At 42.6% G+C, this 13,996-nt stretch overlaps 1 protein-coding gene across 1 annotated transcript in view; it reads right to left on the bottom strand.

Moving 5' to 3' along the window:
• Window positions 1-1,957: 1,957 nt before the first annotated feature.
• Window positions 1,958-13,996, bottom strand: part of RECK (reversion inducing cysteine rich protein with kazal motifs) — a 62,370-nt gene continuing 50,331 nt past the window's right edge. Inside the window, exons 14-21 of the mRNA XM_056857862.1 lie at window positions 12,316-12,501; window positions 11,269-11,391; window positions 10,592-10,763; window positions 9,138-9,330; window positions 6,736-6,946; window positions 4,227-4,300; window positions 3,267-3,422; window positions 1,958-2,182 (exon numbers count right to left, since the gene is read on the bottom strand). Of these exons, the coding sequence (XP_056713840.1) occupies window positions 1,967-2,182; window positions 3,267-3,422; window positions 4,227-4,300; window positions 6,736-6,946; window positions 9,138-9,330; window positions 10,592-10,763; window positions 11,269-11,391; window positions 12,316-12,501 (1,331 nt within the window). The 3' untranslated portion in view covers window positions 1,958-1,966. The remainder of the gene's footprint in view (window positions 2,183-3,266; window positions 3,423-4,226; window positions 4,301-6,735; window positions 6,947-9,137; window positions 9,331-10,591; window positions 10,764-11,268; window positions 11,392-12,315; window positions 12,502-13,996) is intronic.

Below are 13,996 nucleotides of genomic sequence, written 5' to 3'. Positions count from 1 at the left end.
GTTTCTAAAAGGAAGTCAGCAATGTGCTGTATTTGCATCACTCATCTGTACACTGCATATACTTTATATAAGAAAAGTACTAGCTTAACACTTGATTGACAATTGGGGGCAACACTCTGCAAATCCTTCTGTGCATGTGGAATGAGACTCCCACATATCACTCTTGGCAGAACTTAGCCCATGGCTATTTTCTTCATAATAAAATATATAATGTCTTTATATGTCAAAGTTTGTTGCACAATTCAATTTTTTTGGTAAATTAGTTAAGTAGCAGCAATTTGTTTCCTTCAGAAATTGATGTTTAAAAATAAGGTACATTTATCATTCTGAATACCTCGAAGTAATATAAAAATAATACTTTTCACTAGTTTTATACAATATTTGTCTACTGATGAGAATTTAAAATGTTTTTGCACCATTTCCTCTTTCAGGGGAATGAAAGCTCTCCCCTTGATCCATCAATCACTTTGTCTGCATAGTAAAGTTTTAGCATGTGCGAAAGAGTTGCTGCACAGGGGTAACCTGCCCTACTCATGTGGCAAGAGTGCAGAGTGGTGGGAACCTGAATCTCCAGTCATCTCTGCACATGGCAGATGAAGGTGTGCGTTCCCATCTGATGTGCTCTCCTAGGCTGCTGGAGCTCCCTGCGCATAGTGTTCCCCACGGACTGCTTAGGACTACTGCTTAGGACTACCTTTGGATCAGCCTGGGCCTAGTGGGTTAGAAACCGTGTACTTTTTAAAGTACACAAGAATAAGGGGAAATGACTAACTATGCAAGCCTGTGACCATTTTTGCATGGTCAATTTTGATGCTCGCTCAAAGCTTTTTTAAAATGCGACTTTAAAAATGCCTTTTCATGGTCCAGAAGCAAAAGAAGTTCCACTCCCCCCACTCACCTGCTCCTTTGTTCCTGTTTGCATAGGCATTAGCATATGCATAGCTAACGCACCTCTATTGTTTTGCATTGTTCCTTGAGGGGGATTCTTCGTGGCAAACACCAAAGGTCGGGTTAAATGGGCTCTTTAGTAATGCGAAACAGGTATGCTCCGGCTTCGCAGTCACTTCCGGAATGACGTTTCAGCATGCAAAATTCAAAAAAATATGCGGGGCAATTCAGTCTGGAACGCACTGCTAATTACCATGCAAAAATGGCCTGTGTGTACTTACTCAGAAGAAAGCACTGCCGAACTCAGTGGGACTTGCTTCTGAATAACCAGGAATGAGAAGGGGCTACCTGGCTGCAGTTCTACACATGAGGCAGTTTAAATCCCACTAGCTCTTCTGTGCAATGCTGCAGCCAGTCCAGAGACGGAAGTTTTTTATCAGAAATGTGAAGGCTGAATGTTAAAGCCCCAGTTAGGTCTTATGGATATGCTTTTGTCCCGCACTTATATTTTACCAGAAATGTTTTGCTGGTTTCTGAAGCGGTACAAAAGCCTGCCCAGCCTGTGTGACACAAGTTGGTGTTTGCACTATCCCTGATGCTGGCATACAGTCTTCAACTCTCCCCAAAAAACTGTCACCTGAGTAAACTGCGCATGATTATTTTACTCCCCACTAGGGTTGTCAGTCTCCAGGTGGTGGTTGGAGATCTTCCGGAATTACAACTGGTCTCCAGGTGACAGAGGTCAGTTCCCCTGGAGCATACGTCTACTTTTGAAAGTGGATTCTATGGCATTATACCCCACTGAAGTCTCTCCCCTCCCCAAATCCCACCCTCCCCAGGCGCCACCCCCCAAAATCTCCAGAAATTCCACAACCCAGAGCTGGCAATCCTACTCCCAACCCCTAGCCTTAATTTAGATTATGCCCAAAGTACACTATGCCAAAACTGTAATCTGAATCTTCCCTGTTCTGCAGTCCACTCTCAGATATAAAGATACACTGCATTATTAATACATCTGCAGTTCTGAATGTCCTTTGCAATAACAAACACATTTAAACAATGACCCTTTTCAGTGTCATTATGTATTATATACTGAGGCTGAGAAAGTGAACATCAGGCCCCAGAAAAGCACATGCATGCCTGCCATCACCTGACCAACAGAGGACGGTTTCCCGACTGACACTTCCACCTGGGCCGCTCTGAGTGCTGAGAGGGGCACGTGAGATGCTAAAGCGGGGCTGTCGGAGTTGATCAGTGACTGTATCTTCTCAGCTTCTTTATTGCAAGCTTCAATCTAGAAAACAATGACAGTGAACTCTCACAGTACGTTCCCCCCAGTAAAATATTTATATTGCAGCTGTTTTACGTACGACTCTTCTTCCCTGGCTCTTGGAGGCCATTCTCAAATATTTGTAAACATATGTTTCCCTGTTACAGGAGACATCATCAAAACTTCTCTTATGTAAACTCCCCCAAGGGGATTTGGCTTCCCCAGCCTCCCCAGGCCAGCCGAGTCAAACACACGCTGCAGGGGTTTGGTTTGCTCTTGGCTGCCAGCACCAGGGGAGGTGACCAGCGTCACTTCCTAGACCCACACTGCTGCCAGTCGGGTCCAGGCTGCAACAGGGATGAGACCTTATTCCATCAGGAGGGTGTTGACCTCTGCAGGTTTCTGGGAGATACTTGAGGCACATGGAGCTTTTTTAAGAGGATGGTACTACAGAAGATACTGATGTCATAAGATTCCCCATCTGAAAGGAGCCCACTATAAGACAGCACCTGCTTTTTTTGTACCCCCAAAATTTGAGGCCTACCAGGAGCCAGGAGAGAAAAAGAAATTTCTTCCTGTGAATTCCTGTTCTGCATGGCTCACAGAGGGCATTCTCCCTACATCTTGAATTCTGGGGACTCTGGTTTGTCTTGAGCCTTCTGCCTCAACTGCACAAGGAATCCAATCCTATCCTCTTTGTCATTCTCCTAGCTGAATACTTTGCGTTGCTTTGTGTTTGGCATTCTTGATATTAGTTTGTAGGTTTATGGGGTATCTTGTTGCTCTTTCCAGATTAGTCTGCAAGAGAAGGGAAGCCCCTCCCACCGGAAGGTGAGGCAAGAGTTTTGCCCGGGCACCTCAGATCCTGGCCTGAAGGGTTGAGAATGCCCCGTGATGGCCATTTCTTTTCCCCCCATAAGCATCTCCTCAAAAGCAATATTAAAAATTTTTTTACAATATACTTTCTTACCATTTGAGTCCACTAGCATTTCCAAAAACGTTAACTCAAAAGTACAATTTTTAAAAATTATTTCAGTAGGAAATAGATTTATGTCTAACATGTAAAGTAAATAAAGCTACATGCAAAGAACAGCCCAACAAATTATACCTGAAGGGGCTTGGGGTTTTGATCGACAGGTACAATAAGAATCACGATTTCAGATTCTATGCTGAAGTATCCAAATACATCACACTGCGGCACAGAAACATGGAGGCGGATTTTTTGAAGTATTTCGAGCACAGTGATCGGTTTTTTGGTAGTGAGCTGTAAGAAGTTTAAAGTCTCTTTAGCGTTTATGACATTTTACAAAGTTATGTTTCTACATCACAGAGGTGAAGAGTTAATAGCAAGCAAAGAAATACTTAATTTTAAAAATCTAAAAACATATGAGCACATAATATTGTAGAAGGCTTTCACGGTCAGAGTTCATCGGTTCATCAGGACAATGATTAGCACATTACCTTTAATACTTTGCAGGACAATGACTCAGCTCAAACCCAACCCCCTTCTGACTATATATTACTCTTCCTACACACTTGACACTGAGAGACACTGTCCTTCAGTGTTACTCCTCTGAAGATGCCTGCCACAGCTGCTGGCAAAACGTCAGGAAAGAAAAATACCAAGACCACAGTCACACAGACCAGATAGCCTACAAGAACATATGAGCACATCTTTCTGACACCTCTGAACATGATCAAAACACTGAGGGTGCAGGGAAGGGCCTCGTAAATTCTCCTCGCCATCTGCCAGACCACAGACATCATCAAGAGGTTGCAGGCACAACACAGTAAACTACCACTTGGAGAACAGTCACGACGTTCACCCTGAACAGCAGACACTGGCTGTGATCCAAGAGCTCTGATAGCACACACAGAATTCTCTATGTGCTGGATCTTTCTCTATTTATTCTATGAGCAGCTCTCGTCATTATCCCCCAGCAAGGATGATCTGTATTCATATACACACCACCACACTGTTCCATTTGATATCTGACATTCCATTTGACATAATGACTAGTTTGGGTTGCAGCCTTAACATCTCTCCAAGGAAACTTAAGCTCCTCACCCTGACAAAGATGTCCAGCTTTTCTTTATCATAAAGGACTCTCAGCATTCCAGCACACAAAGGACAGCAGGCTCCTGCATATATATATATATATATGAGAGAGAGAGAGAGAGAGAGAGAGAGGGAGGGAGGGAGAGGGAGAGAGAGAGAGCACGTGATCACTCCCAATATCACAGGTCAGGCTAAGCACTAGAGGAATCTGTCAAGAACTCTATACATCTACAAAAATTAATATAACATCCTTTATCACATACAATTACCAACCAGCTCATAGGTATATCAGTTTCTATTACATGGTTTTTAACAGGTATTTGCTTCCAAAATTCCTGAATGTGAGAACACAGCCACTCACATATGCACAAGATCAAGAGAGCCAGCATGGTGTAGTGGTTAAGAGTAGTGGTTAAGAGCAGTCTGCTGGGTGACCTTGGGCTAGTCACAAGGTCTCTCTCAGCCCCACCAACCTCACAAGGTGTCTGTTGTGAGGAGGGGAAGGGAAGGTGATTGTGAGCCGGTTTGAGATTCCTTAGAGAAAATCGGGGTATAAAAACCAACTCTTCATCATTATCATCTGCTTTAACCTGGCCACATGCCCAACACCTGGGATCCACATTTGAGTTGATGTTTCAACCTTCCAGGTTAAGTCCCTGCCTATCTACTATCTTCAAGTAACTTTCCAGCAACCAAACACATGTTCATTGCTTAATTCCAGATATAGCCACAACTATCTTCCTCTATCCCTACTCCTGAAGCCCCTTACCACTTTTCGCAGTGTACATTTTCCCCTGTATTTATCACAGAGCTTAAATATGGCATGCGTTAGAGAACAACCTTTTCACAGCCTTTGAAATTAATTGTTGGCCTCTGACGGGAGGATGTGGAAAGTTTCAGCTTTGAACTGTTTTCTGTGAGGCTTGGGGTGGGGGGAGGGACTCGGACACCAAGGGTGAGGGAGGGCAGTCTGCTGTGGATTCTTGCTGCCTAGGGTGAAGTGGAGCCTGGCGCCTCTCCTTTCTAAGACACGTTTATTGCATCTTAACAGACTCGTCAGTTGAAGAGGAACTCTGTGCCCAAGCACTGGAATATCAAACTGACTTGTAAGAAGACAGAGCCAAGAACTGGCTGGTTCTTCTCTCTGACTGGATAAAAGTTAGGTTGGCCCTGCCTTAGGAGGTGGGAAATAAGTTAATATTTTTCTGCCTGATGTTCTGACACTAAATGAGAGTACATACGAACCCCTGGGATTTACACAGCACTAGTCAACCCTATGACGAGAAGACTGTGGTGTTTTGCTACGTAAATATTTTGTGCGTGTTTTATTTCTGTGATTTAATATGGGGTTTTATATGTATGTATGCCAAGGTTTAAATGCAAGCCCCCAAGGTAAGAAAGAGGGGGTCTGGGTGAGTGAAGTATGTTATGACTGGACGGTAGTGCACCCAAGGGAGTGGAGTTGGCTGGGTTGGGAAGAAGAAGAGGAGTTGGTTTTTATATGCCAACTTTCACTACCACTTAAGGAAGAATCAAACCGACTTACAATCACCTTCCCTTCCCCTTCCCACAACAGACCCCCTGAGAGGTAGGTGGGGCTGAGAGAGCTCTAAGAGAGCTGTGACTACCCCAAGGTTACCTTCACGTGGCTTCACGTGGAGGAGTCGGGAAACAAATCCAATTCATCAGATTAGCCTCCACCACTCATGTGGAGGAGTGGGGAATCAAATCCGGTTCTCCACCACTCCAAATCACCACTCTTGACCACTACACCACGCTGGCTGTGTGTGTGAGAGAGAAGCTGAGTGGGTGAAGAGATGGAATGAGGTGCTGTGGAACATGAGAGAAAGCTGTGTTCTTTGTGGAAGTTATTAGCCTAAGCGGCAAGTGAGAAAATAAGCCTTTGTGGCTAGGTCTGTTTAATAAACTTTAGAGAAAGAAGAACTGTACCGATATCTGCAACCATTCCGCTTATGAACTTTACTGAAACAGTTGCACTGTTATACTCTAAATAAACTCTATATATGTGTAAGCCAAAACAACTGTTACGTTTAAAGGGTCCCCTTTTACCTCAGAGTCAGCCCCACATACTGACCATTCTATAATTCTACCAAATATAACTAAACCATCCTTTTTCTTTGGGTTCAAATAAGACTAGTGCAAGAGCCTTTGATGTCAGTGAAAATAAGTAGGAAACGCTAAGGAAGGCAAAGGCAGCAGAACACACGTCACCACAGAATCACCTTTACACGTGTCACATACAAAGGGACAAAATGTTACTGTCTCCAGATCTGCCAACCTGTTATTCCACAGTAGGAGGAGACTGCACTGGAATGCAGACCACACGTTTGCAAACACACAAGTTATTGACACCAAGTCTTCCGTTGGTAATTTTAACATCTGTAAAGGCCGAAAGCTCCTTTCCAACAGAGCTTTCCAACCCCAAATGCCTTCCTGACAGTAACTTTTAGATGTTCATATACTTCAGTTTAATATTGGTAAAGATCAACCTGCTCACCGGGTGGAATCACTGGCTTGCATCCGGCTGCTGAAAGGGGAGGACACTGAACAGACACACATTCCCCCTGGGAGCTGTAGTGTGAAAGGGCTCCCACAGCTTGGCAGGGTCCATAGTAATCGACAGCCACACGGTCAGAATAGGCAGCACAGACGCTGTTGTAGCTTTCACCGTTGTGGCCGCACACCACTTCTATTGATTTGCAAAAGGACTGGGAAAAGAACAGAAAACAACAGCGGTCTAATTGACTACTGACATAAATGAACGAGGCCTCAGAAACTTGAGATATTGTGACAGATGAAAGTCGCAATATCTCAAGTTTGATTTACATAAAATCAAAGTGTCAAGTGATACTGGACTGAAAAAGTGGTGAAACTCCAGAAAACTCTCTGCATGCGTCCTCGTTGAACACATTACTATGTCCATGGACAGTGAATTCCACAATTTAATTACTCGCAGTGCAAGGAAGTACTTCCTTACTCAATGAGCAATTAAATTGCGGGACTCACTGCCTGTGGACATAGTGATTTCCCCTGGCACAGATGGCTTTATAAGGGGATTAGGCACATTCATGGAGAAGAGATCCATCAGTGGACACTAGCCTTGTTGTCCAACGGGAACTTCCACATCCAGAAGCAGAAGAGAGGACTGAGGGAAGAGTGGGCCCCTCCCCCTGGTCAGGTGACCATTTGGGTCGGAAAGACGGCTCTGGCCGAGGGGGAGCTCAGCGAAGCCAACAGCTCTAGAAGCTGAAAAAAATCTTTGTGGCTGGCCTGCGCAGTCCCATGTGGCACTGCACAGAAGACATGAAGATGAACAGGATGGTAGAATATGTGGACCACCGGTCTGATTCAGCAGGGCTCTTCTTACGTTCACACCGAGCTACTTTTAACTGCCAACTGCCAACCATCATTCCTCTCACTCATATGACCCCACATTACAAAATTAGCAGATATGTGCTATAACTCAGAATATACAAGCAGTCCTAAGGTCAATCTGGTTTTTTTCAAACAAGAGATGCTAATTTTGTGTGCGTAAGAAATATTTTATGTGCAGAAGCATTCAAACCAGATTTCTTACCTACAATCTGAAAAAGGTATAATGCCAGCAATAGATTATTTTAAACCATTTACTCCCACCTATCCCAGAAGAGTTCAGGGTAGCTAATAGCCTGATCAACAAAGCAACTTAATAAAAACATAAATACACCTTGCAGGGCTTCCGCTTATTTGTTTCAGTTCTAAGACCCTTTTTATTAACAACAGTGCTCAGGAGAAATCTATGCTTCAGAGGAAGCAGAGAGTAAGAAGAGCAAAATATCCATATGAATATGGGTATCTTCCAAGAGAAGTGCTCGACAATGTTTCCTTCCTTCTAATATGTGTGTCTATTATGACAGAAAACAGATGCAGTTTTCTAAATTCTGACTCAGTTTTAAATAAAGGACTTTTAACAAACAGTAGGGAAAAACTGGATAAATACATTTAAACTGCAGAAGATCGTACTGTATGAAAAGAGTTACAGCTGCTTCACCAGCTGACAGACACAGTTCATGTACCTGCAGAGTAATCCATAAAGTGTGAGAGGCAAATTCACCTTCTTTCAACATGTGCACCTCATGAGCCAGTTGCCACGTCTCACAGTATATATGATACAAAAGAAGTCGAGTTTGCCCTTCAAACTTTACCTGGGCATTGTGAGTACATGATGACATACATGCCTGTGTTTATTATTTCTGCAAGCAGACCATAATCTAAATTCAGTAGGACATTCAAACAGAAATTGGTGCCCTAGACCAGGGGTGTCGAACTCAATTGTCATGATGGCTGGATATGACATAAATGTCACTTGGTCAGGCCAGGCCATGCTTCACCAGCCCAGATCAAGTGGGGGTGGCTGCTGCGGCTGGCTCACAGGCCAGATAAGAGCTCTCAAGGGGCCGGATCCGGCCCCCAGGCCTTATATTTGACACCCCTGCCCTAAATATTTATCTTCTTACCTTTTAATATAACTAATTCTTTATTGTAGTGTCTTCGGTGCAGTCCCATACGTGCCTGCATAGAAGATGTTTGATGAACAGCGGTTACACGTAAGTGCAATTCTGTTTTATAAAAATCAGAATTTAAATGACGTGCTTGGGAAATCTCAGGCATGACAAACCAGCACACCCAGTACTCAAAAGCCTTCTGAGGACTGCCGTTCGCCATGGCGATTAGCAGGATCTGCTCACGTGACAGAGTCCAAATCAGGACCTGTAGAGCTAAATCCCCTTCCTAGAGGTCCACATTCACCCACTTGTTTGTCAGATAGACTGAACTGAAGAACACTTTTGCATGGTGCTGGCCATCAGTAGTGGAAAAATAAACATTGCATGCAAATATATTCACAAAATGACTGCCTACCTGACATGGACCTTTGTAAGATATACTTTTCCCTTTTTGATGCAAAGTACACGGATTGTTATATTCTATATTGTCTGTGTCACAAACGGGATCTTGTAACTGGTCACACCTGGATTGTCTCGGTACACATTCATACTGGTTACATCCAAATTTCTTAAAACTGGTTAAGCAAACCTGTGGTTTTGGTACACATCTGGACAAAACAGCATTTTCATAAAATTTATGTTATTGCTTCAAAAAAAGAGAAGAAACAAAGGAAGTATTTAGATAATTTCATAAAAAGAAGTTAGCTCTGGCTTCCAAGAAGAACTGCACAAAATGCTTATGCCAAAAATGTTATCAGTTGGTATCTAGTTGCACCACAAATGCAAAAGAAATGCAAGGGCTGCATAAAAGCAATTTTTTAATTTGGTGAATTTCTACTGTTGCAGACAGGTTAGTTTCTGCCTCTAGGTTGGGAAGACAGGGTTGAAAGGTCACTTCCTGTAAGGCAAAATCTTCCATCGCTGTCAAAGGGCAGCAACAGAGGAAAGTCACCAACTGCAAATCAAACACATGCTGCCTCCATGCTAGTCATTTAGCTTGGAACAAACTAAATTCATTCAGTAGGTTTCTACAGTGAAACATCACTGTAGTTTTTCCTGCTGTTTTTTCTGTCTCTGAAAGAAAAAAAAATCATTTTTTTTCATATAAACCAGTAATTCTCATACATTATCTAAAGTACATGGGCCTGAAAAAATAATAATGAGTAATCAGTTAGGACACTAGCAGCCCTTTCCTGAGAGCTGCAGAGGCTGCCCTGGCACCTCCAATGAGGTTTCATGGCCGTCATGGTGGGGGGAAAGGTTTTTTTTATTTTTTAAAACCCCAAAATGGGGGGAAAGGCCCCATTGCAAACAGCAATGCTGTGTCACCAAAAATGGTGTTGCGTTAGGAGGTGTTCCCAGTGAGAAAGGGGCTAGGAAACTGCCTAATGGCAGCTCCACCCCCCACCCCCCCCCAGAATGCTCTGAGAACGCCTCCCAGCACGCTGGTATGGGGACTTGAATCAGGAGAACACCAGGGGGCGGCTGCGCCGACGTCCAAGGGCCGCACTGCTGCAGCAGTCCAGGGGGGCCAACGTAAGTGGCTCCACGCCAGTGTCCGTGCCAGTTTGCATGGCGCAAGTGACACAGACACCGGTATAGGGGTCACACCACCTCCAAAGGAGTGTCCCCCCACCCAGGAATGCACTGTAAAAAGCATTTTTTATTCCCAGGATCCAATCTTCAATAAAATGCAGTAAGTGAAATTAAAGAAATTTTAATTCTTTATATTCACTAACTATTTCTAGCGTATTCATGCCCATTAATAACAGATAATTACAATTAGGCTATATATAACCTATTGTTCTTTTGTGCAACAATCTATGAACTGATCACCCCTTCTTATTCTTAAATATGTCAAATGTTTACCTCTGATGTTTGAGGCAGGGGTTGGGATTGCAGGCATCCTTAGACATACAGGATCCAAACTCAAACTGATTGTCCTGAAGCCCCACACAACGCGCGATACATGCGCTGGGATAAGTGCGTCCATTTTGCCCACATACTGGGACAAACTGATCAGCGCAGTTACATGGCAGACCTGAAAGAGGGAAATCGATCATTAGGAACTTGCAGATTCACACACATGGCTCAATTTCAGGGTTCTTATAGGAGCTGAAGCCGATGCCAGGTAGCAATCCACCACTACATTAAGTACACTTAAGCCAAAGAAAGGAATTGAAATCAACAGGTTTAACCATATTTAGTTCGTTGTAGAATTATGACCCTTCTTTTCTAAAGATGTTGGAGCAGGTGCTATATTCTTACAGTCCATTTCCCCTTAGAATTGTAGGTTTGCTCTGTGTTAAATTCTATATCAGACTGTTTATTACAGACCATGGAAATAACCTGGGCCACTGAACTTCCTTCACCATCAGCCAACTGAATAAAACGCAACGAAAAATCAACTCAGATAGTTATCAGAGAGAATATCTGGGTGATGCACAGTTGTGGGAAGGGGGTACAGGCAAAATGTTAATACATTTATCAAAGCACTCTCATTAAGAAAGAACTTTAGAAGTTTCGTATGGACTTGAAAACACTACCTGTAAACATGTGACGCTCATCGTCTGAGCTGTGTTCGTTTAGACACTGCCGAGTGGAGCATATCAAATTTCCAGCAAAACAAGAGCAAACATTGCAATATATATCAAAAAACGTTCCGTGACCTTAATATAAGAATAAAGGCATTAATGTGTTTCTTCATTTTAAAATTCATATATTCATAGAAACATCAACCCCACAGACTCTTGGCCCAAGAAACAAATGTAAGAATATTCTATATAGCCATGGCTAAATCAATGACTGCAATAAAAGGAATCATCCTAGATATAGTATAGATATAAAATAGAGCCCTCAACTATACACTTTTGTTTTAAACAACTTGTGCGTGTGTGCTAAGTGACATCAAGTCGCTTCTGACCTATGGTGACCCTATGAATCAATGTCCTCCAAAACGTCCTATCATTAACAGCCTTGCTCAGACAGAGACTCCCTATTAGGCTTCCTTTACTGAGTCAATCCATCTCATGTTCAGTCTTCCTCTTTTCCTCCTTCCCTCAACTTTTCCTAGCATTACTGTCTTAAACTCTTTAAATCTCTGTGGTTTTCATCTATATTGATCAATAAACATACAAAACTAAGTGAACTCTATTAAAATCAAGCTGACGCTGAAGACAGAAGTAAAGACATGTTTATTTAAACAGACCTTACTTCCATGAAGGGGTGCTTAGGATGACAATTGTACTTGCTAGGTATGGAGATCTCAGAAGCTAAGCAGGGTCAGCCCTGGCAAGTATTTGGATGGGAGACCTCCAAGGAATACCAGGGTTGTGACACGAAGGCAGGCAATGGCAAACCACCTCTGAACGTTTCTTGCCTTGAAAACTCCACCAGGGTGTCGGCCATAAGTCAGAAGTGACTTGACGGCAAAAATAATAATAATGGAGAGCTCCAATCAGAATTTGATTTGACACCTGGCTTGAATCTAAAACCCTGCACTGAAGGTATTCACAAGTCACTGTCTTGGCCTTTTCCAAAAACCTACACCTTTGGACTTCACAGCATACAATATAGCAAGCAGTCTTACTTACTTTTTCTTTGCCCCCCAACAATGCAAGACTTTTGGAGGTCTACACAGTGCATTTCCATACAGTTTTCTAGCAGTCCACTCTGGCCACATGTGCAAATTTTATAGCAACCAACATCTGTCGAGGATGGAACTTGGATGTGTGTACCTTGGCGGACAATGAAATCAGATGCCTCACCCAACTTGCAGCCTAGTTGAAGAAGACACGTTACTCAATTAAATATAAATATGTGTTCCATACACATCAGAGGTCTTATAGATAATAATAAAGACTATTATTGTATAAAATGCGACATTTTCTCCTTATTAGCCTTCCATGTTCTGTTTGAAGATCTAATGAATTTGAAGATACTTTCATTCGTGGTGGACTTGTAAAAAAGTTAATAAATTTTTGATCCAGATTCACCAAGAAATGCAGAATGTCTTAAAAGTCAAATTTCCTTTTGAATCTGGAAAACATGTTATTGTGAATAGAACCAGAAAATTTGGAAAAGAACCATAAAGAACTATTCAGCTATATGACGACTGCAGCAAGAATGGTTCTGGCAACGGTATGGAAACAAGAAGATGCTCCAGAATTAGAGAGATGGAAACAGAAAATGGCAGAATATGCGGAGATGTCCAAATTAACCAGCTTGCTGAAAGGAAAAATGATGGAAGAATTTCAAAAGAAATGGGAATGTTATTTTGAGTATGCTAACTGGAAAGTATAGGATAAGAGATCTATAGGGCTAAAAAGTAAATGAAGATTCAAGAGAACAGAGAATAAATGTGTAGAGAATATAAAAAGAGTTAAAATAAGAGATGAAATAAGAGTAAAATAGAAGTAATCACAAATCACAAAATCACACAAGGTTGGAAGAGACCACAAGGGCCATCCAGTCCAACCCCCTGCCATGCAGGATCCCACAATCAAAGCTCTCCCGACAGATGGCCATCCAACCTCTGCTTAAAGACCTTACAAAGACGGGGACTCCACCCCCACCCCCAAGGCAGCACATTCCACCATCGAACCGCCCTCACCGTCAGAAAGTTCTTCCTAATGTTTTGGTGGAATCACTTTTCTCTTAGTTTAAATCCATTACTCCGTGTCCTAGTCTCTGAAGCAACCGAGAACAAGCTAGTTCCCTCATTAACATGGCATCCCTTCAAATATTTAAACATGGCTATCATGTCACCCCTTAACCTTCTCTTCTCCAGACTAAACAAACCCAGCTCCTTAAGTCTCTCCTCATAGGGAATGGATTTCAGACCTTTGACCATTCTAGTCGCCCTCCTCTGGACACGCTCCAACTTGTCAATATCCTTCTTAAATTGTGAAGCCCAAAACTGGACACAATATTCCAAGTTAGGTCTGACCAATGCAGAATACAGTAGTAGTATTACTCCCCTTGATCTTGACACAATACTCCTATTGATGCAGCCCAGAATTGCATTGGCCTTCTTAGCCGCCATATCACTGTTGACTCATGTTCAGTTTGTGGTCCACTAACAGCTCATTCTTTTTTCTTTTTTATAATTTCCAACACCAGGGAACAGTTTTATTGTGGAAGCAATTAATTTGTGACATATCGAGGATATGTTTAAGCATGAAGGCATTTTCCTACTCATCCCAATGCCGGAAGTCTTATTTTGTGCATGCTTGTTAGCTTGTTATAAAAATCATCCCTCAAATCTACAGCAAG

The sequence above is a fragment of the Euleptes europaea genome, chromosome 11 (genome assembly GCF_029931775.1).
Source record: "Euleptes europaea isolate rEulEur1 chromosome 11, rEulEur1.hap1, whole genome shotgun sequence".
NCBI lineage: Eukaryota > Metazoa > Chordata > Lepidosauria > Squamata > Sphaerodactylidae > Euleptes > Euleptes europaea.
The sequence above is the reverse complement of the archived record's forward strand: the minus strand, read 5'-3'. Positions and strand labels throughout refer to the sequence as shown.